Source organism: Aquarana catesbeiana, linkage group LG10 (genome assembly GCF_042186555.1).
Source record: "Aquarana catesbeiana isolate 2022-GZ linkage group LG10, ASM4218655v1, whole genome shotgun sequence".
NCBI lineage: Eukaryota > Metazoa > Chordata > Amphibia > Anura > Ranidae > Aquarana > Aquarana catesbeiana.
In genome coordinates this window covers 110649331-110673536 of record NC_133333.1, presented here as the reverse complement: position 1 = coordinate 110673536, position 24206 = coordinate 110649331, and the positions used below count along the sequence as shown (strand labels likewise).

The 24206-nt window shown below is 45.2% G+C and overlaps 1 protein-coding gene across 5 annotated transcripts in view; it reads left to right on the top strand.

The window, feature by feature from the left end:
- Positions 1-24206, top strand: part of ALG9 (ALG9 alpha-1,2-mannosyltransferase) — a 361563-nt gene that overhangs the window by 48003 nt on the left and 289354 nt on the right. For all 5 annotated transcript variants that reach the window (XM_073602427.1, XM_073602429.1, XM_073602426.1 and 2 more), the window contains exon 8: positions 5400-5505. In XM_073602427.1, the coding sequence (XP_073458528.1) occupies positions 5400-5505 (106 nt within the window). The remainder of the gene's footprint in view (positions 1-5399; positions 5506-24206) is intronic.

Genomic DNA, 24206 nt, shown 5'->3' with positions numbered 1-24206 from the left:
TGCATCTTGTATAACACCTTAGGGGCTAACACCATCTTCACGATATTAATTCTTGAGATTAATTTTAAAGTTTGAGAGCTCACTAAATTTTCTCAGTGTGGACAACAAATTGGGTATCGTAATTCTAGGTTTAGAGATATAGAAGAGTACATCATCGGCAAAAGCAGCCAGTTTGTGTTCCACCTTACCCACCAAGCAGCCGCTAATGTCCGGATTTTTTCGGATCGTAGCTAGTAGGGGTTCTAGGGTTAGGACGAAAAGAAGCTGGGACAGCGGGCATCCTTGTCTAGTCCCGTTTTCCATGACGAACAGTGTTGAAGGTAGATTATTAACCTTCACAAATGCGGTTGGTTGGTTATACAGTATTTTTATCCATTTTAGCATTGTTGGCCCCATTCCCATTACTTTGAGCGTTCTAAACATGAATCCCCAGTCTACTCTGTCGAATGCCTTCTCGGCGTCTATCGACAGAAATAGACCTGGGGAACCACTTGCTTTAAATGCCTCCATTATAAGAAGAGACCACACCCTGTTATCTCTTCCTTCTCTCCCTGGAACAAATCCCACATGGTCCGGATGGACCAGGTAGGCCATTTTTTACTTGAGCCGAAGTGCCAACACCTTGGCATATAATTTAGTATCCACGTTTAAAAGCGCAATCGGCCTATAACTCGAGCACAAGGTGCAGTCTTTCCCCTCCTTAGGAATAAGTGTCACTGATGCCATTAATGCATCCCTGCACAATTCTCCCTGCTTCCCCAGCCCATTCCAAACCTGGCATAGCCGAGGGACCAGGGAGTCTTTACATTTTTTATAAAAGTTGGTTGTAAAACCATCCGGCCCAGGACTCTTACCCGGGGGGGATGATTTTAGGGCCAAGTGTACCTCCTCTACCGTTATCGGTCTCTCTAGCTCTATTCTATCTGTTTCTGACAGAGTAGGAAGTCCCGCCCCTTTTAAGAAATCTCTCATCTTCTCCTCCTTATTTCCACCACATTTTTCCCTCTGCCCAACCGAGTAAAGAGAGGAAAAAAAATGTCTAAATTCTTCTATCTCTCTGGAAGTATGTCTCAGTTCGCCTTTTTTATTTTTGATCTTCTCTATAAAGTTCTCGTCCTTTTTTTCCTTATAATTGATGCCAGGTGTTTCCCTACCTTATTTCCCCTCTGATGGAAATCTTTTAGCTATTTATTCCTAATTTTAAATGACTCTTCTTCTAATAACTCCCTTAGCTCTTCTCTTTTTATTATCAGTTCTTTAAATACGGACCTTTCATTTCCCCTGGAGGCTTTATGAAGCTGTTCTAGCTGATGTATTTTGACTATGAGACTTTTTCTTTTTTTTTCTTTCTCTCTTCTCCCCCATACCGATAGATATTAAGACCCCCCTTACGTATGCCTTAAAGGTCTCCCAAATGACTACCTCCGAGATCTCTCTAGAATCATTATTTAGGAAGAACCCATCTATCTCCTGCTGGATTTTCTCAACAATATTATCTTTCTCAAGGAGTTTTTCATTTAACCGCCATGTGAAAGGGGCCCTTTGAAGTCCTTTAATCCTTACTGTTATCGTGGCAGGGTCGTGATCTGACAGAGTCAGAATCTCTATCTTCGACTCCTCTATCGAGTCCAATAAACTGTGGTCTACCATCAGATAGTCCAGCCTTGAATAGGTCCTGTGGACCGGTGAGAAGAAGGTGTAGTCCCTCTCCTTAGGATGCTGCACCCTCCAGACATCTATCAATTGGCTGTCATGGAGCTTTCTCCCTAAGCTCAATAACAGATTTTTACCTGCCTCCCGGATTCCAGGTGACCTATCCAAAGCTGGATCTAAACAGAAATTAAAATCTCCTGCTATATCTGTTTTTAAAGGGTCATTTCATCTTCACTAAAAACTGCCTCTGCAGGTAAGGGGCGTCTGTAGATTAAAACAAACTGCAGCTCTGACTGAAGTTGAATAATGCCTTTTGCTATAGGTGTAGGCCATTTACAAACCTCTCCAAGCCTGACTGGAATACTCCCAGAACCATGCTAGCATGTTTCTAGGTAAGGCCTAGTTGTTACGGTTTGCCTCCACCATCACGGGAATAAGCTTTTTCTCTAATTCAAACCCCCTCACATGTACAGTATCTCACAAAAGGGAGTACACCCCTCACATTTTTGTAAATATTTTTTTATATCTTTTCATGTGACAACACTAAAGAAATGACACTTTGCTACAATGTAAATTATTAAGTGTATAGCTTGTATAACAGTGTAAATTTGCTGTCCCCTCAAAATAACTCAATACACAGGCATTAATGTCTAAACCGCTGGCAACAAAAGTGAGTATGCCACTAACTGAAAATGTCTAAATTGGGCCCCAAAGTGTCAATATTTTGTGTGGCCACCATTATTTTCCAGCACTGACTTGACCCACTGGAGTCCTCTTCCACTCCTCCATGACGACATCACGGAGCTGGTGGATGTTAGAGACCTTGCTCACCTCCACCTTCCGTTTGAGGATGCCTCACAGATGCTCAATAGGGCTTAGGTCTGGAAACATGCTTGGCCAGTCCATCACCTTTACCCTCATTTTCTTTAGCAAGTCAGTGGTCGTCTTGGAGGTGTGTTTGGGGTTGTTGTTATGTTGGAATACTGCCCTGCGACCCAGTCTCCGAAGGGAGGAGATCATGCTCTGCTTCATTACGTCACAGTACATGTTGACATTCATAGTTTCCTCAATGAACTGCTGCTCCCCAGTGCCGGCAGCTCTCATGCAGCCCCAGACTATGACACTCCCACCACCATGCGTGACGGTAGGCAAGACATACTTGTCTTAGTACGTCTTACCTGGTTGCTGCCACACACGCTTTTTTGTGCATTATCTTTAGAAGAGGCTTCCTTCTGGGATGACAGCCATGCAGACCAATTTGATGCAGTGTGTGGCCTATTGTCTGAGCACTGACAGGCTGACCCCCCCACCCCTTCAACCTCTGCAGCAATGCTGGCAGCACTCATACGTCTATTTCCCAAAGGCAACCTCTGGATATGACGCTGAGCACGTGCACTCAACACCTCTGGTCGACCATGACGAGGCCTGTTCTGAGTGGAACCTGTCATGTTAAACCGCTGTATGGTCTTGGCCACCGTGCTGCAGCTCAGTTTCAGGGTCTTGGCAATCTTCTTATAGCCTAGGCCATCTTTATGTAGAGCAACAATTCTTTTTTTTCAGAGCCTCAGAGAGCTCTTTGCCATGAGGTGCCATGTTGAACTTCCAGTGACCAGTATGAGAGAGTGAGAGCGATAATATCAAATTTAACACACCTGCTCCCCATTCACACCTGAGACCTTGTAACACTAACGAGTCGCGTGACACCAGCGAGGGAAAATTGCTAATTGGGCCAAATTTGGACATTTTCACTTAGGGGTGTACTCACTTTTTTTTTTTGTGTGGTTGAATAGGTGAACATATTTGAATGTAAAGAGCAAAAAATGTAATGTACAGTTATAATCCCAGTCAGACCCCCCCCCCAATGTCTGTAATTCACCGTGAATATATAAAAACTACAATGCACTTGAAATAAAATGACAAAGATGCACTGCAGTAAAACAAAGTGGTCACGGGTAAAACTAGAAGTCCAGCATTTCAGGAGAAGCAAAAGATCTAATGCTGCTGGATGGCCAGGGGGGAAGCTCCAGGATCATGTAAACCAGGGGTCTCCAAACTGCGGCCCGGGGGCCAGATGTGGCCCTTTACTTGCTTTTATCAGGCCCTTGGGGCATTATTTCATCCACTGATACCGACAATGGGGCATAATTCCCCCCCCCCTACTGAGAACAATTACGGGGCACAATTCCTCCCAATTACACCAACGATGGATACAATTCCTCCCAATTACACCAACGACGGATACAATTCCTCCCAATTAATTACACCAGTTATGAGGCAAAATTCCTCCCAATGACACCAACAATGGGGCACAAATACTCCCACTGACACCAACGAAGTTGCACAATTCCTCCTAATAACACCAACAATTGGGCAAAATGACACCAACGATGGGGCACAATTCCTCCTAATGACACCAACAATAGGGTCAATGTTACCAATTATGGGGCACAATTCCTCCCAATGACATCAATGATGGGGTACAGTTCCTCCCAATTACACCAATGATGGGGCAAAATACCTCCCAAAGACACCAACAATGGGGCAAAATGACACCAACGATGGGGCACAACTACTCCCACCGACACCAACGAAGTTGCACAATTCCTCCTAATAACACCAACAATTGGGCCCAATGACACCAACGATGGGGCACAATTCCTCCTAATGACACCAACAATTGGGCCAATGTCACCAATTATGGGGCACAATTCCTCCCACTGACAATAAAGATGGGGCATTGTTAATTCCCACAGATTACTTCCAGTGGCCACAGTCCGGCCCCCCTAAAGTCCGAGGGACAGTAAACTGGCCCCCTGTTTAGAAAGTTTGGAGGCCCCTGATGTAAACAAACAAAGACATAGAAATACAGCCCTGAAGGATCATAGTGCAGTATATTTAGTGACCATTTACTGGTAGAAGATTAAAATAAAATGCAGTCACAAACATTGGTGTGAAAGAAGGGCATGTTATGTAATGTGCTGGCAGGCTAATCAAGTCCGCACCGACCCTCAGAGGTGCTGTGAAAGCCCAGCTGGGCTGGATGGATAGACGACTGTAGCTAAAGTGCCTCCATGCACAAGGGGGAAAGCCGCCACTGACAGTCCAGACACGCCCATGGGATGCCATCACACATCGGGGAGGCTAAAATGCCGGTGCAGAGAGATGTGTTTCTAGGGCAGTTCCTCTTTCATTAGTCTCCATATTTGAATGTTGGTTGATAATGACAGTTGGTAGACTAAATTATCGCTGGTCTTGATATCCAGACTTGCTTATCTGAGAAGTGACAGTCACATTTACTGGGTTACTGCTGTAAATTTTTGCAGGCACTATATGCAGGACCCTGTATCTGTACCCACTGATAGAATTGAATGTCTTTCGATGCAACAGACATTTTGTTTTGTGTGCAATTGGTATAATGATAATGACACACCCAGGGGAAAGCAGAGAAAACCAGGAAAGTTTATTTTAGCAATAGACTAAGAGCAACAGACAACCTTGTAGCTTTATGTATACATTACAATAACTATAATAACTCAATAACTTTCTGGACAGAAAAAGCAAAGCTTTTACAGGTTAGCCAGCCAAACATAACCAGTAATGTGTTTCAGTTTTTGCTCTGGGCTGATATTGTATCTTTCTTGGAAGAGGTTTCTCCTGGAAGTGCCTCATACTGTCTTGACATTCATTAGCTTTGCTTTATTATGGTTATAAAACAAAATTAGTAAATTTGGATTTCTCTGTTGCAGGTTCCCCTGGTGGCCATAGACAGTTATTACTATGGAAAGCTTGTCATAGCGCCTCTTAATATTGTGCTGTACAATGTCTTTACACCTCATGGACCTGATTTGTATGGTAAGTGGCTATTTCTCATAAAGCTGTATACATTTTTATATATTAAGTTAAGTCTTGACTTGTTGTTGAAGCTTTTGTTACGGTAAAAAAAAAAAAATCCTGTTCCCTTTAAAGCATGTTATACAGCATAGTGCTTTGTGCTATGTAATTTGGCCCCCTGTATAACCTAAAATAGCTGGCTGATTCTGCATGGTTCCTTCCTCCCACCTGGTCTATTATGGCTGCTAAACCCTGACACCGTGGTCAGTTTACGTGCCTCCATCATTCGCAGCCCTGCTCTCCTCTGTCCTCTCCCCCTCCCTTCCCTGCCTGATACCTCCGTACACTCCTCAGAGTTCTCGGGCCCTCCCGCTATAGCTGTCAGCCAGGGAGAGGAGAGAGCCAAGGAGTCAGCATTTTTTCTATATAGCAAAGACACTGGGATACTTAATATTATTTTACAGAGGGGATAGCATTATCATAATTTAGTGGCTTGACAGCCACTTTAACTATTTTATATAATGCTAAATGTAAAATAATGGACCTAGGAAAACAGAATTTCATGCTGGAGTACAATATTGGGGGTACAGTGTTGGCCAGCGCTACAGAGGAAAAAGATTTGGGGGTACTTATTTCAGATGATTGCAAAATGAGCAGTGTGGCTATGCAGTAAGAAAAGAAGATTCTAGGATTCATCACTACAGGTATCACCAGCAGGAGGAAGAAGGTCCTGATTCCCCTGTATACAGTATCTTACAAAAGTGAGTATGCCGCTTTCTGTTGCGGGCATCCGCCTTCTTTCCTCGGCTCTAGCCTGGTCCGGTCCCCATGCGGACCTGTGCACTTGCGGCGTGCGGCCAAAAATTTAGGTTGCGGCCTGCTAGTCCGCACGGCCACGCCGGACGCATCCGTAGGTGCCCTCTCTGCAGGGTCTCAGCCAGTGCCCCCTGTGAGGGGTTCAGTGGTGCCCCCTGTGTGGGGTTTCCGTAGGCGCCCCTTGTGCGGGGTCCAGTGGTGCCACCTGTGTGGGGTATCCGTAGATGCCCCCTGTGCGGGGTCTCGGCCGGTGCTCCTCGTGAGGAGCCTGCGTCAGCGCACCCTGTGCGGGACCTCGGTTGACGTCCCCCGTGTGGGACCTCAATGACGCCCCTGTGCGGGGCCTAAGGCGGTGGAGGTCTCAGTCGGCGCCCTCCCCTGCCTCATCGGTCTCGACTGATCCTTTGTCTTGCTCTGCCATTGTGGATGTGGCCCACCTTGCGGGGTTGGTGGCCACACTCCCTGTCCTGTCAGTGAGGTTGTTCCTCCACAACTGCAGTGGCGCACAAGAAGGTGTTGGTTGTTTCCCTTATTACATCTGTGCAGGAAACTTTAAAGATGGAGGATGCAGCTGTGGCTGCAGTAGAAGTGCCAGTTCCCTTGGCACCCATAAACTGTCTCACACGGCAAAAGCGTTCCCTTCTCCCTCCTATTTTGGGATATTTGTTCATAAAGACTGGGAGTGTCCAAAGCGTCCCTTTGTGGTTCAAAAAACGCTTCACTGTGAGGTACCCCTTTGTGGGGTCCTCCCTTAAGGAGTGGACTGTTCCACCAGTAGTGGATCCCCCTGTCTCTAGGGTGCACAAGGCAACCATGATTCTGGGAGGAGTCTCTGGCTTTTAAGGATCCGGCTGTCATGGAGGGGGGGCAGATTCCCTCTGCTTTCGCTGAGTTGGCGGACCAGTTGGTCTGGGGGCTGCAGTTTGTATGCGATGTCTCTTGGACACAGTTCCCTTGGTTGCTAAGCTCTCTGTTTCTACAGTGGTGCTTAGACATGTATTGGGGCTTAAGTGTTGGTCTGCGGACTGGGCTTCTAAAAAAGCTCTGACTCGGTTACCATTTCAAGGCAATTGTCTGTTTGGGGCTACCCTGGATGACATTGTTACGAATCTCAGAGGAGGGAAGTATAAATGCCTTCGACAGTCTGAAATGGGGAAAAGGGCCTCGTAGCGGATGCGGTCCTTCTTCTCAGCATACAATGGACCTGATCTGGTGAGACGAGAGCGGGGCTCCCTAGACCCATGGACATGAAGGCGCGCCCTCACCTATGTCCTAGTGTCCCGGCCTTGAACCCCGAAAAGGGTTTTTTCCTTCCAATTGGCGTCTGTCACCGTACTGTTGGCAGTTCTCCTTGGGGCTGCGCAAGCCCTGTTGCTTCAGGGTGTGCTTGTCCCGGTTTCAGTGGGTACAGAATGGAGTCTGTTCACATGGTGGTGGCATCCCTTCATCATGGGGACTTTTGGGCTTCTGTCGACATCACAGATGCTTATTTGCGCACTCCAATGTGTGCCCAACAACACTTCCTCCATTTTTCTGTGGGAAAAGAGCATTTTCAGCTCGCGGTGTTGACGTTTGGTTTCTCCTCCACCCCTCGTGTAATCACAAAGTTGTTAGCCCCAGTTCTGGCGTGGTTATGTACGCGAGGGATTGCGGTCCTGGATTGCTTGGACGATCTTCTTCTGCAAGCAGAGTCCTCGACTACCCTGAGGGGGCGACGTAGCTCGCTTTACAGACCTCAGTTTTCAGTTGGCTTCTATACTACCTGAAGTCTGCTCCGGCTCCTTCCAGAAAATTGGATTATCTGGGCCTGACTCTGGCTTCATCTCTGGCCAGAGTGTTTCTTCCTCTGGACAAACTCCAGAAGTTGCATGCTGCGTTTCAACTACTGTTGTCTTGCAGGTGGGCCTCCCGGCGGTCCTGCAGGTTGGTGTTGGGCCTTATGGTATCTACCTTCGAGGTGGTTCCACTTGCGTAGTTCCATACAAGCGCCTTTCAAGTGAGATCCTGGCGTAAAGTGCCCGAGGTCTCTGTGCTACCGGATTCGGCTGAGCCAGAAAACCGGGGGTCCCTGATCTGGTGGCTTTGCTCTCCGGGATTTTGGCAGGGCACATCCTTTCTCCCCTTGTATTGGACAGTGGTCACCACCAATGCCAGTCTGTCCTTGTGGGGAGGTGTCCTGGGACTGGGTTCTGCTCAGGGTCATTGGACGCTGGAGGAATCCGGACTGCTGATTGATATCCTGGGACTTTGAGCGATCAGACCATGTATGGATCGTGGAGATTGACTTTGGGGGGTACGGATCCAGTCGGACGATGCCACGGTGGTGGTCTATGTCGATCACCAGGGAGGAATGAAGAGTGTGTTGGTAGCCCTGACAGTAGCCAGCATCCGGTGGGCAGAACGCCTTGTTCCAGCCCTCTCCGCTGTATGCATTCTAGGAGTGGAAAAATGGCAGGCGGTTGCCTCAGTCGGCTAGTGTTGGTTCACGGGGTGGTCCCTTCACCAGGACATGTTTCATCATATATGTCAACGATGGGGCACTCCAGAGGTGGACCTGTTGGCATCCTGGCTTAACAGAACGGTACTGAGGTTTCTGGCAAGGTCACAGGCTCCTTGTGTGGCAACTGCAGACACTCTGGTGGCCCCGTGGGGCCAGTATAGTCAGATTTACGCCTCTTCACCTCTCAAGATTCTGCTGCGGCTTTTGCGCAGGATCGAGGCTGAAGGGATTCCTGTCATTCTAGTGGGCCCGGATGGTCTTGTCGGTCTTGGTACGCCAACCTGGTGCTCTTGGACACTGACGTCCCTTGGCGACAGCCTCTCATGGAGGTTCTACTGTCCCAAGGGCCGATTTTCCATCCTGCTTCAGTCGCTGTTTTTTTGAAGGCCTGGCTGTTATGAGCCAGGTGCTGAAGTTACGATGCTGCTGAAGGCTAGGAAGCCTTCCTCTGGGAAGATTTACCACTGGACATGGATAGCATACATATCCTGATGTGAGGCTCTTACCATTTACCCTCGTTTTTTCTCGGTGGCTCGGATTTTGACCTTCCTTCACAGGGGGGGTTGAGCAGAACTTGACTTGAGTACCATCAAGGGCCAGGTGTCGGCCTTGGCGGCTTTCTTCGGCGTCCCCTGGTCTCGCACTCCCTAAAGCGGACTCTTAATCAAGAGGTTTGACATCTGCCTCCACCGGTGCGGTCGCTTCTACTGCCGTGGGATCTACTCTTGGTGCGTTCAGTTCTATGGGAGCCTCCCTTTGAAAATATTCGAGAGGTTCTTCTGCTTGCTGTGTTTCAGATGGTGGCTTTATGGTTGCTATCACCTCTGCTCACAGAGTGTCGGAACTGTAGGCGTTACTGTGTCATACGTCTTACCTGGTGATCCACAAAGATGAAGTGGTTCTTCTCCCTTGTCCATGGTTCCCTCCTGATTCCTTTTGATTAAGGACGTTGTATTGCCTTTCCTGTGTCCCAGGTCAAAATGTCCTAAGGGATCTACCTTACATGCCCTGGATGTGTTCGGGCGATTCGAGTGTATTTGGCAGACACAGGGCCTTTTCGGAGATCAGACTCACTGTGATCACGGACGGGCCAAAAAGGGGGCTGTCTGCTTCTTCTGTGACCTTTCTAGGTGGCTCAGACAGACGATGACTCTGGTCTATTTTATCAGGGGTTGGGTTCCTCCTTTCCCTGTTACGGTGCATTCAACCTGGCTGCTTATTGCTTCTGGGGCCTTCCATCATCAGGCGCCAACTGCGCTGGTTTGCAAGGTGGCCACTTGGTCGTTGGTGTACACTTTCACAAAATTCAACAACTTGGCTGTGCTGGCATCTGAGGATGCTTCTTTTGGCCGAAAGGTGTTGCAGGCTGCTGTTTAGAGGGTCTATTCCCTCTTGAAGGGGTATTGTTCAGGTTGGGCTCCAGTTTGTTTCTGTGTTGAGCTCCTGTTACCTGGTTGGCTCTTGTGTTAGCCTTGGGATTTTTCGTTGTCCCACCCCTCATGTTTGGCACTGCTTTGGGATGTCCCTATGGTTCTGGATAAGGAAGCGCTGTGTCAGTGAACGAATGAAGTGTCATTCCTGATGAAGTGTCTTTACACGAAATGCATAGATAGGATGCAACCTCGTTTTAGTTATTCATCTTTGTAATTATCAACCTCCTTATTATTTGCTATTCTCTTACACGGAGTACACACTCCATACATTAACTGGAATGTGCTGCCATTTTGGTTTAAAGGTTGTATGTACATGAACTATCTGAATATGTGTTTGTCATTTTCATATGTCTAAACTGTACTTCTTTCAACATTTACATTATGTAGTGGCTTTTAATGTACTGCATACTGAGTGCGATTCTATACCCTCTTTTATGTGAATAAAGTAATTTAGTCACTATATATATCTTGTCTTGTTTAGCTGCCACCTTCCTCATACAAAGTTCCAACTTCCCTTCTATTATTCAAATGAACGAATGAGAAAATAGGATTTTTGACTTACCGTAAAATCCATTTCTCTGAGTTCATTGACAGACACAGCACCCATCCCTCTATGGAGTTTTTAATGCTTCTGACACTGCTTGGGACAAAACTGAAGGCCTATAGCAGAGAGGGGGGTGTATATTACCTAGGACTGCTCATGGGCGTAGTCAAGTCTTTTTTCTGCCTGGTGTCCTACTCCTGTAGGGAGCGATATAACCCTATGGTTCTGAATAAGGAAGAGCTGTGTCTGTCGATGAACTCAGAGAAACAGATTTTACGGTAAGTCAAAAATCCTATTTTTTTTACTTTTTGATTTAATTTTTAATATTCTATCCCTGTTCAGAAGTGTCACACTCTTCCTCTAGATGTCTTTTATATGGTTCTTCTTCCAATTCCCTAAGATTCTCCTTATCCATTATGGAAAGAACGTCATCAAATGGAGACTAGCCAAAATAAATACATTGCAGGAAACAAAAATCTAAATGTTCCTTTAATAAATAGATTGGGGGCAGCTACCTGCCGTGGTGATTGCGCCGTGATAAGGAACAACCGGAGGCCCGTCCCAGTGTCCAGACGAAGCTACGTGATCCATTTGCGAAACGTGTTGACGTCACCAGCGTCACATGATGCCTCTCTCCAACATGTCCCGGAAGGGATCCCTTTGAGGGCCAGTGAAGATTGAGGGATATATGCGTTACTTGGCACCTATATCAGATGGCATCTGGAGGATTTGCATGAAGAGAACATAGAAGCTGTGGAGGAGTTTACCATCCGAGGCCATCAATGGAGGAGGGCACTGTCCCAAGAGGGTTTTGTATAGCCAGTGTTTTGTACCTTATGTTGACTCACACATACTGTGTGGTGGAGTGACAAGGCTAGCTACCCTAACCATTATATATCCTATATTGAATATGGAGTGCATGTTTTTTTTGCTACATGACCGGTGTACTGATAGAAAATGACAGTTTGAATTGCTTTGATGAGCCCATTTATTCAGCACTACACGGTCTTTCTATCTCTCCTCCCAGCTCCAGTGTTCAATCTGCTTACATGCAGGATACCGCACAGTCTCCAATATATCCGTGATTAGGACTATTGCTTTGTATTACAGGATTACAAGAGCCTATTGCCAGTGCATGCGCATATTCCATCTGTTGATGAACATTATCTTTGTGTAGGCGTGGCATGACTGCCTGTGCATAGATTATCTGGCGTCCAGACGAGTGTATACATGTTTTATGTGTAATTGTTTTTTGTTTATGTTCATTGTGGTTTGTGTTGCCCTATCCACTGACTATTTAGCACAGTAGCCACTTGATTTACATCACGTTTAGGTGCTAACCAATTTTCCTTCAATGGAGGGTGATATATGAATTTTAATCATTCAATAAATATTTTTTTCCTTAATCCCTACACTGTATGCTGTGTTGCTCATTTGGTCATTCAGTTTTCCACTACTATAGTGGGAATAATTTTTTGCATTATATGCAGTATACTGACTAGAGTGATACTACCTACACAAGGTAAACGGTGACTATTAGTATACTGACTAGAGCGATACTACCTACACAAGGTAAACGGTGATTATGGGATATTCGTGTGAATTGTCACACATAATTCCTTGCCCTTTCAATCCCTTTTTCTTTTTGCCCCATTACATCTAGGGCATAGGGGTGCGTCTCTAGGCTTCCATTTAAATAGCTTCTCGGGTGTATAATAGGTCCTATGTAAGATAAATAATTGGGTTAGTTTTTGCGTAGGGGATAAAGAGACCATGGGAAAGGCTGACAGTACCGCTGCCCATTAGTCATCTGATATAGGCCCCAGACCTCGTACCCATTGTATCCTTGATGGTATGTCCATCGATTCTTTGAGCTTATTATAAAGTATACTGTATAATTGTGAAATTAAACCATATCTGGTATCCCTTTTATCCAGTAGTGATATTATTATGGATTTATTAAGTTTTTATTTCTTGGGTAGGGGCCTGCGCCTGTATGGCATGTCTAAGCTGTAAGAATTGAAAGAATCTTTGGTTTGGGATCCCATATAATTTAGTACTTAATTGTGCAAAGGTTTTTAACACATCATTCTGAAATAATTGTGCTATATACCTCAGACCTTTTAGCCTTCCACAAATCAAACCCTTCCAATTTCATGAATTATCCATAGCTAAAATTATTCCATGTTGGAGTGAATAGTGTATACCCCTCTATACCTGTAATATATTTTTCATGTCCTGCCATACTTTATCAAAAAGTTTACCCTTTAAAAAAAACCTTTATCACGTAACTGGTTTCTTGTCTCCAATAAGGATATTAATGGATGTTCGCCATATACCGACAGCAGTAGGCCCTGCACAAGGTCAGAGTCCAAAGCTGTCATCCATCCGACAAAATGCAACTGTGAGGCTAAAAAATAACTTTTAGGATGGGGTATAGCAAGCCCCCCCTGCATCTTTAGCTAACATTACTATAGTCAATTTAATATGGGGTTGTTTTTTTTGCCAGATAAGTTCTCTGAATAGGGATTCAATCTTCCTAAACCAGAGTGAGGTAATCCATATGGGGGAATTGTGAAGTATATAAAGCAATTGCGGGGTCCAAACCATTTTAATAAGGTTAGCTCTGCTGATCACTGTCAGTGGGAGTTTACACTAGCTTCGGCATTTAGCTAATAATAGTTTGATTCAGATTGGTATAATCCTTTACATTTCAGGATATCTCTACCCCTAAATATTTCATTGTGTGCTTAATTTGGATTTGAGAGGCTTGATCTGGCAATCATCTAGTGGCAACAATATAGATTTATCCCAATTGATCCAGAAGCCTGAAAATAGCCAAAATGCAGAATTGAGGCTCATAAGTTCTATTAATGACTTTTAGGTATCCCCCCAAAAAATAAGAGCATCATCTACATATAGGGCTATTTTAGTTTCTTTACCTTCGCGGAGGAATCCCGTTATTCCCGTTGATTGTCAATAATAGCTATAGCAAACAATGGAGACAGGGAACAGCCCTGTCTTGTTCTTCTGGACTGTGGGAAGGACGTGGATACAGTATCGTATTCTCAACCTCGCTTTAGGGTCTTTATACAACAATTTCAACCAATTTAAAAAACCATAACCTATACCAAAAGCAGTAAATACGTCCCCTAGATATTCCCATTCCATCATATCAAAAGCTTTCTGGGCATCCAGGCACAGTATGGCTCTTGTGCCTACATTATCCATAGGTAGTTGCATATATAAAAAAGTCTGCAAATATTTGTTGATGATGCTCTTGTAGGGATAAAACCGTTTGATCTTCATGGATTAGAGTATTAATATACAGTGGGTACGGAAAGTATTCAGACCGCCTTAAATTTTTCACTCTTTGTTATATTGCAGCCATTTGCTAAAACCATTTAAGTTCATTTTTTTCCTCATTAACGTACACACAACACCCCATATTGACAGAAAAACACAGTATTGTTGACATTTTTGCAGATTTATTAAAGAAGAAAAACTGAAATATCACATGGTCCTAAGTATACCGACCCTTTGCTCAGTATTTAGTAGAAGCACCCTTTTGATCTAATACAGCCATGAGTCTTTTTGGGAAAGATGCAACAAGTTTTTCACACCTGGATTTGGGGATCCTCTGCCATTCCTCCTTGCAGATCCTCTCCAGTTCAGTCAGGTTGGATGGTACACGTTGGTGGACAGCCATTTTTTAGGTCTCTCCAGAGATGCTCAATTAGGTTTAAGTCAGGGCTCTGGCTGGGCCATTCAAGAACAGTCACGGAGTTGTTGTGAAGCCACTCATTCGTTATTGTAGCTGTGTGCTTAGGGTCATTGTCTTGTTGGAAGGTAAACCTTCGGCCCAGTCTGAGGTCCTGAGCACTCTGGAGAAGGTTTTCATCCAGGATATCCCTGTACTTGGCTGCATTCATCTTTCTCTCGACTGCAACCAGTCGTCCTGTCCCTGTAGCTGAAAAACACCCCCACAGCATGATGCTGCCACCATCATGCTTCACTGTTGGGACTGTATTGGACAGGTGATGAGCAGTGCCTCTACCATAAAGCCCCGACTGGTGGAGGGCTGCAGTGATGGTTGACTTTCTACAACTTTCTCCCATCTCCAGACTGCATCTTTGAAGCTCAGCCACAGTGATCTTTGGGTTCTTCTTTACCTCTCTCACCAAGGCTCTTCTCCCCCGATAGCTCAGTTTGGCCGGACGACCAGCTCTAGGAAGGGTTCTGGTCATCCCAAACGTCTTCCATTTAAGGATTATGGAGGCCACTGTGCTCTTAGGAACCTTAAGTGCAGCAGAAATTTTTTCGTAACCTTGGCCAGATCTGTGCCTTGTCACAATTCTGTCTCTGAGCTCTTCAGGCAATTCCTTTTGACCTCATGATTCTCATTTGCTCTGACATGCACTGTGAGCTGTACGGTCTTATATAGACAGGTGTGTGGCTTTCCAATCAGTATAATCAAACACAGCTGAACTCAAATGAAGGTGTAGAACCATCTCAAGGATGATCAGAAGAAATGGACAGCACCTGAGTTAAATATATGAGTGTCACAGCAAAGGGTCTGAATATTTAGGACCATGTGATATTTCAGTTTTTCTTTTTTAATAAATCTGCAAAAATGTCAACAATTCTGTGTTTTTCTGTCAATATGGGGTGCTGTGTGTACATTAATGAGGAAAAATGAACTTAAATGATTTTAGCAAATGGCTGCAATATAACAAAGAGTGAAAAATTTAAGGGGGTCTGAATACTTTCCGTCCCCACTGTATCTAGATAACCTGATTGCAAGCACCCTGGCTAGGATCTTAACATCTGAGGTGAGGAGAGAAATAGGGCGATAGGAATCTTGTATTAATGGATCCTTTCCCTGCTTTAGAATCACTGCTATTATTATTTCTTGTATTGGTTCCTTTGAGTTTTTGTGTTCTAGAAGCAAAATTTAACACTTCCAGAAGTTCAGGTAATAAAATCTGACCATATTTTTTGTAAATTTCTGTCAGCAATCCATCCCTGGGGCTTTATTATTACGAGTCTGTTCTACTGCTTGTTTTAGCTCTTCTAGAGAGATAGGGCCATCTAGAAATTCTCTTTCTATTGGTTTAAGTTTGGGGATATCCAATTTATCAAAAAATTGTTTAGTTTGATTCGTTACCTTTGACATCTTATGCCGCGTACACACGAGCGGACTTTCTATCCTACTTGGTCCGGCACACTTTCCGACGGACTTTGTCCGCCAGGTGCGCCGGACTTTAAAACGAACGGACTTGCCCACACACGCCGGGATTTTCCGGCGGGCTAAGTCCGCCCGTCTTTCCGACGGACTTTCGCCGGAGTTCCGGCGGACTTTCAGAATGAACGGACTTGCCCACACACGGACAAGTCCGTTCATTTTGAACGTGACTCAGGTGCGACGGGACTAGAAAAGGATGTCAATCTTGCCGCTTTTATCGGCTAGATTGACACCTTGCGAGCCCCGTCGCGGGGCATACCAGGCCCTTAGGTCTGGTATGGATTATAAAGGGGAACCCCACTACGCCGAAAAAACGGCGTGGGGCCCCCCCTAAAATCCATACCAGACCCCGATCCGAGCACGCAGCCTGGCCGGTCAGGAAAGGGGGTGGGGACGAGCGAGCGCCCCCCCCCTCCTGAACCGTACCAGGCCGCATGCCCTCAACATGGGGGGGTGGGTGCTTTGGGGGAGGGGGGCGCCCTGCGCCCCCCCCCCAAAGCACCTTGTCCCCATGTTGATGAGGACAAGGACCTCTTCCCGACAACCCTGGCCGTTGGTTGTCGGGGTCTGCGGGCGGGGGCTTATCGGAATCTGGGAGCCCCCTTTAATAAGGGGGCCCCCAGATCCCGGCCCCCCACCCTATGTAAATGAGTATGGGGTACATGGTACCCCTACCCATTTACCTAGGAAAAAAGTGTAAGTAATAAAACACACCACACAGGTTTTTAAAATATTTTATTAAACAGCTCCGGGGGGGGGGGATCTTCCTCCGGCTTCGGGGGTCCCTCCGCTTCATCTTCTCCCGGCGTCCGGTTGGTTCTTCTCCGCTCTCCGGCCTCTTCTCCCGGTGTCGCAGGTCTTCGGCCGGCCCCTCCGCTCTCTTCATGTAGCTCTATTGCGAGCGGAGGTCCGGACTTCTGGGCTTCTTGGCTTCTTGGCTTGGCTTGGCTTGGCTTGGCTTCTCTTCTCTTCCCCCAGATGTTGACACGACGCTCTCTCCGGCTGGACTGGTCTCTGAGGGCTGCGTTGTGACTTATATAGGCGGAGACCCCGCCCCCATATGATGTCACAGTCCCTGGGCATGCTGGGACTGTGACGTTTTAGGGGGCGTGGTCGACCACGCCCCCTAAAACGTCACAGTCCCAGCATGCCCAAGGACTGTGACATCATATGGGGGTGGGGTCTCCGCCTATATAAGTCACAACGCAGCCCTCAGAGACCAGTCCATCCGGAGAGAGCGTCGTGTCAACATCTGGGGGAAGAGAAGAGAAGAGAAGCCAAGCCAAGCCAAGAAGCCAAGAAGCCCAGAAGCCCAGAAGTCCGGACCTCCGCTCGCAATAGAGCTACATGAAGAGAGCGGAGGGGCCGGCCGAAGACCTGCGACACCGGGAGAAGAGGCCGGAGAGCGGAGAAGAACCAACCGGACGCCGGGAGAAGATGAAGCGGAGGGACCCCCGAAGCCGGAGGAAGATCCCCCCCCGGAGCTGTTTAATAAAATATTTTAAAAACCTGTGTGGTGTGTTTTATTACTTACACTTTTTTCCTAGGTAAATGGGTAGGGGTACCATGTACCCCATACTCATTTACATAGGGTGGGGGGCCGGGATCTGGGGGCCCCCTTATTAAAGGGGGCTCCCAGATTCCGATAAGCCCCCGCCCGCAGACCCCGACAACCAACGGCCAGGGTTGTCGGGAAGAGGCCCTTGTCCTCATCAACATGGGGACAAGGTGCTTTGGGGGGGGGGGGGGCGCAGGGCGCCCCCCTCCCCCAAAGCACCCACCCCCCATGTTGAGGGCATGCGGCCTGGTACGGTTCAGGAGGGGGGGGGGGCGCTCGCTCGTCCCCACCCCCTTTCCTGACCGGCCAGGCTGCGTGCTCGGATCGGGGTCTGGTATGGATTTTAGGGGGGGCCCCACGCCGTTTTTTCGGCGTAGCGGGGTTCCCCTTTATAATCCATACCAGACCTAAGGGCCTGGTATGCCCCGCGCTCGCCGCAATAGGAAGATTTGTTTTTCCTATTGCAGCGAGCGCGAGATGCAACACCATGCCCTCGTGTCGTATTTGGTCTGTCGGACCAGCCTACACACGAGCGGGCTTTCCGTCGGACCAGCACACACACGAGCGGACTTTCCGCCCGAAACTGAGTCCGACGGAAAGATTTAAAACATGTTTCAAATCTTGGTCCGGCGGGCTTTTGGGAAAAAGTCCGCCGGAAAAGTCCGCCGCCGCCCACACACGGGCGGATTGTCCGGCACACTCTGGTCCGCCGGACCAAGTATGCCGGAAAGTCCGACCGTGTGTACGCGGCATTAGACTCATACTTAGGATCAACAAATATACTCTGAATACTACATTATCAACCTCCTTGTATTTTTAACTGGTGCAGTAGCTATTGGGTCCTCTTCGGCTTGAGCTTTGACAGCCAGCATATGCCCTACCTGCTCCCCTGTCTCATAATGTTTTTGACTTTGAAAAAAATCTAGTATTTTCTGCTTTTGTTAAAGATAAGTTTCTATATATTTTCTGGGCAGCCTGCCAAACTAAACGCCCCTCATAGGTAGGATCCGTGATAAATTCCTGCTCTGCCTGATTAATCATTACTCCTTGTAGATAAACCTTCATGGCACCCCACACCATCAATGTGGAAGCCGTGACCTTGTTGTTTTTAAAAAATTCTACTAGTAATAATTCTATTAAGTTCTCCTCTGGGATTAAAGATAACCACTGTGGATTGATTTTTCATGGTGGGGGGGATAATTGCCCCCCCAAGCTCCGTGGTCAGTACAAGAGGGCAGTGACCCGAAAGGCCTCTAGCGCCATATTGAATTGAATCGAACCATGGGAGAAAATTAACATTCCCTAGGGCCAAATCACTTCTTGATAAAGATCCATAAGTGCTCGAGGAGCATGAGTATTCTCTTATTAACTTATGTCTTAATCTCCACACATCTACCAGCCCCATCTCCTGTATTTGTCTGGCAAACCCTAGTTTTATTCACCTTCCTTTTATCTATAGTGGTGTTAAGTCTATCTTCCTCCTCATTCAATGTGTTATTAAAGTCTCCCATCAATAAGATTGGGAGACCTGGCCATTGTGCCATTTAAAAAAAAAAAACAGTTTTCAGCACTTCATCATTATAAGGAGGGGGGGATATAGACATTCACCAACAAAAATTTTATATCATTCAATGAACATAGTAACATAATATAGCAACCTGTAGGGTCTTTAAACGCTGTTTGCATGAGAACCGTAAGGATCGACAGATCAGAATACTCACACCTCCTACGTATATAGGGTGGAACTGATACGGAAATCTTGATGTGTCAAAAAATGCTATATCCTCTCGCTCAAAATGGGTCTCCTGCAAAAAACTATTGCTGGTTTGTAGAACTTTGTTTCAAGAACTTCTTGCAAACCAATTTGATGCAGTGTGCCGCGTATGGTCTGAGCACTGACAAGCTGACCTCCCCCACCCCTTCAACCTCTGCAGCAATGCTGGCAGGCTCATACTTCTATTTCCCAAAGACAACCTCTGGATATGACGCTGAGCATATGCACTCAACTTCTTTGGTCGACCATGACAAGGCCTGTTCTGATTGGGACCTGTTCTGTTAAACTGCTGTATGGTCTTGGCCACTGTGCTGCACCTCAGTTTCAGGGCCTAGGCCATCTTTATGTAGAGCAACAATTCTTTTTTTCAGATCCTCAGAGTTCTTTGTCATGAGGTGCCATGTCGAACTTCAAGTGACCAGTATGAGAGAGTGAGAGCGATAACACCAAATTTAACACACCTGCTCCCCATTCATACCCAAGACCTTGTAACATTAACGAGTCATATGACACCGGGGAGGGAAAATGGCTTATTGGATATTTTCTCTTACTCACTTTTCTTGTCAGCGTTTTAGACATCAATGGCTGTGTGTAGATTTATTTTGAGGGGACAGCAAATTTACACTGTTATACAAGCTGTACACTCACTACTTTACATTGTAGCAAAGTTTAATTTCTTCAGTGTTGTCACATGAAAAGATGTAATAAAATATTTACAGAAATGTGAGGGGTGTACTCACTTTTGTGATATACTGTGTGACAATGTAAAATACTGCATGTGTATATTAAAATTTCTATATTAAGATTTTTTTGGCGATAAAATAGTAATTCATAAAGAAATGCAGACATTTCTTACTGGTTCAATTGACTGTGATCTTTTTTTTTTTTTTTTTTTTTTTTTTTGTATTAAATAATTTTTCTTTTTTGTAAATTTAAACTTGTCTCACATTTGAATGTTTCTTGAAAAGTTAAAATTGCATTTTGTCCGCTATGCGCCATGTGCTTGAAAAGATGATTGTCTGGATAACATTTTTCGAAAGAACAATACATTTAAAGTGATTGTAAACAATCACCTTGTAAAACAACCCATTCCATTTAAAATAGAAATGAAAGGCAAAACATTTTTGTATAGATATAAAAAAAAACATTATAGATACCTTTTTTTTTTTTTCTTTTTTTCTTTTCTTTTTTATAAATGATCACCTTCCCTCTGTTCTCAGCTGCATAAGAAGCTGGGGGGAGAACAAGCAGCAGGACACTGAGCTTCCCAGTGAATGGCTGTGCAGCAGGGGTGTGTCAGAACAAGTCTGATCATTGAAGAAGAGTACACTGCGTTCCCAGCATAGCTAGTTAACTGCCCACACTGTGCTCTCCTGCTTAGTGTGGTTAGTTTTTAATAGGAAAGCAGAGGGACTGACAGGAACACCAATGATTTACATAAATTAAGCAATACAAAGAGAATGGAATAATTTCTCATACAAGTACATGGTACAGCAGGCACAAATCAGGAGTATGAAGTGTTGGGGTAACAAACACTTTAAAATGCAGTAGTGGTAGTACATGTAGTAGTTCTTGAAAATTTGAAATACTTAACATGGTAATGTGTTGCAGTCCTAATTTAGACAACAAAAATATTTTCGTCAACTAAAACATTTCCGATGACTAAAATACAGCTAAAACTAAAATGGCATTTTAGTCAAAAGACTATGATTTAAACTAAATCGAAATTTTACGTCAAAATTAACACTGGTTATATATCACAAGGGCTAAATCTGTGTCTGTAGTGTATGTTCAAACCTTAAAGTGGTTGTAAACCCTTACAGACCACTTTCCCCTGCAGGTAAGTCTATAATAAGGCTTACCTGTAGGTACTGGAAATATCTCCTAAACCTGCACAGTTTAGGAGATATTTACCATATACACTTGCGCCGACATAATCGGAGCATGCACACTAAAGAAAGGGCAAGATCATGCCGTTTCTATAGGGCCCGTACCGTGACCGTCATCTCCCGTGACTCCGGCCAGTCATAGAGCCGCAGTCCGCGGCCCAGAAGGAAGAGGGGTGAAGATGGATGCTTCCACCAACGGGACATCGCGGGCTTCGTTTGCAGGTAAGTGCCACATAATGGGCTAGTATACGATGCATATTAGCCCATTATGCTTTTACTTTGCAGGGGAATTGAGGAAGTAAAACCCATTAGGGGTTTACCAATACCATAAATACTTGTTTTTAGATTTTTATTCCAGGGGTATATGAGTTGGGAAATTCTAGAGGAATGCTTAAAACTTTTTTTTAAAAGTCAACAGCTACAAATACTGCAGCTGCTGACTTTTAAAATAAGGACACTTACCTGTCCAGGGCGCCGGCAATGTCCTCACCCAAAGCCGATCTGTCTCTCGGGTGGAGGGCGCTGACATCTTCGGTAAGGGAATCAGGAAGTGAAGCCTCGCAGGCTTCACAGCCTGGTTACCTACTGCGCATGCACGAGTCACGGTGTGCGTCCTCACTGGTTCCTGCTGCCTTCTGGGACCTGTGTGTCTCCCAGAAGACAGCAGGGGGATGGAGGAGGGGCCGGACATGGCGTAGATCACCACGGAGCCTGCAGTTATCTATGCCCGGAAGTGGGAGAAAATACCTGGATTATACAGTTATCTGCTCCCCCCTCCCCCCTGAAAGGTGCCAAATGTGACACCAGAGGGGAGGAGGAATCCGATCAGCAGAAGTTCCATTTTTGGGTGGCATTCCACTTTAAATAATCATTTACAATTTAACTAAACTTGTACGACTATACCTAAAACAGTTCAGACGACTAAAATACGACTAAAACTAAAATGGCATTTTAGTCAAAAGACTATGACTAAAACCTAAGCCAGTGCAATATGTTTCCCAAACCTGCAAATTAATTTAAAGCTTTTACATAATGAATCTTCTACCTCTCAAGCTCCTCACATACTTTAGAATCTGACTGTTCGATCTCCTTTAGGCTCCATTCACACCTAGGTGATATGAATGGCGGGCATAAGTGCCGAGATTCTGCTTGCGATTCCAAATTGCGGGATGCGTTTGTGATGACATTACTTTTTAATGGCACCCCAATGGCGATGCCATTTTTTGCTGTGATGAATTGGAACGTGCGAAGCTTGTCGCTCAAAAAGGAGCAGTACGATTTATCAATGCAAAATCGCACCCTGATTGGGGCGCCATTAAAAAGTAATGGCATCGGAAACGCGTCCCACGTTTTGCTGTGATTTTGGATTTGCGGGCAGAAGCGCGGAAATTACGTATAGATGGTGGAATTGCTGCAGCGATCTGACCGGAGGTGGGAGCGGGTTCCTGCTAAAACCAGCTACCTACTCTCCTCCCCCTCCCCCAAAAAAGTGCCAAAAGTAGAAGAGTAGGGGGAAGGAGGGTATAAAACCAAACTTCCCATTTCCAGTGGATGCCACCTCGCACAAGAGATTTTTCAGCCTTCCGCCAAAAGTTATTTGGCTGTTCCTTATATGCACATCTAGCTAGAGGTAATTGCAATTATGTATTCATTTCAACTTGGCACAGTTACACCAAATAAAATATCTCACATATGCTCAAAAGGATCTTTACAGATGCCACAAATCCATCAGCCTAAATACCATTATAAGTCCATTAAAGCGGTATTAAACCCAAAATCAAAAATGTAATATATTGCATAGAAATTTTGGTGCTGAACCGAAAATTCAGGATGCACTTGGCCGTAACCGAAAATTACAGTTTTTTTAAATAAAGATATATTTTTTATAAATAATTGTATTATATTTTACTTTTTAATTAATATTATTAATTTAAATGAATATGAATTTATTGTCGGCCATTATCGACATTTTCAGCACAAGAAAAGCTCAAGAAAAATGCATCCCTTTAAATTCTATGTATGTCTTCAAACTGGCCCATTGCGCTTCCATTGTGGTAAAAATCTCGCTTGCTGCATTTTTGGTCAGTTAAAAAAATGCACCTTCCTCTTGATATACATTAAGAACGCATCAATAACGCACCCATGTTACCGTTTTTGCTGCAGTTTTTGAGTCCCATGACCTATGACAAACACATGGTGGCAAAATTGCATTGAATGGCTGCATTAGTTTCCTTTTTTTTAGGCTTTTCTCCCCTCTGTTTTTACCTGGTGGTCTGGACAATAACATACAGAGTGCCCCCACTCTGGATGGAGGAGCCCAGGGGGCACCTTTTGGAAAGCAGCATTATCGGTCTGGTGGTGGGAAGTGTTAGATGTACTAGCATTTTAAAATGCACTAACATATTGAAGCCAAACTCCAGCTAAAACTTTGTAAGTTACAGCAGGAGCAGCTGACTCAGGCTTTCAGTGGCGCACTGAGAGGCTGACCCAGCTGCCAGGCATCTAAGCAGATTCTGACATTATTGTCAAGATCCCTACTCATCCTGGACCGTCTCTGTGACCTCAGTCAACAGCAGGCTTTAGTCCACTGTCGGCTGAATTTCGGTCACAGGAGTCCAGAAATAAGTGCACTCCCTGTGACCCACAGGAGAAGTATAGCCAAAAGAGCTTTGGCCGTACTTCTCCTTTAATACCACTTTAAATTTCCTTCAAGCTCTGTGCAGACTCCCTGGACAAGCAGTGATATATTTCACATGAGCAGAGAATTTGATTTCTGATACATTACTGTTGACACGCCTGCAAGAAAGTCAAATTAGTTTCTGTACCTTTCAAAAAGAACACACTTGCCTGCAAACGGTATGAAATAGAAAGGCAAATTTTAATATAAAATAATATTGATTATTAAATAAAAACAATAATGTGTAAGTATCTGTTAGCTTTGGAAGAGTACATTCTGATTATTT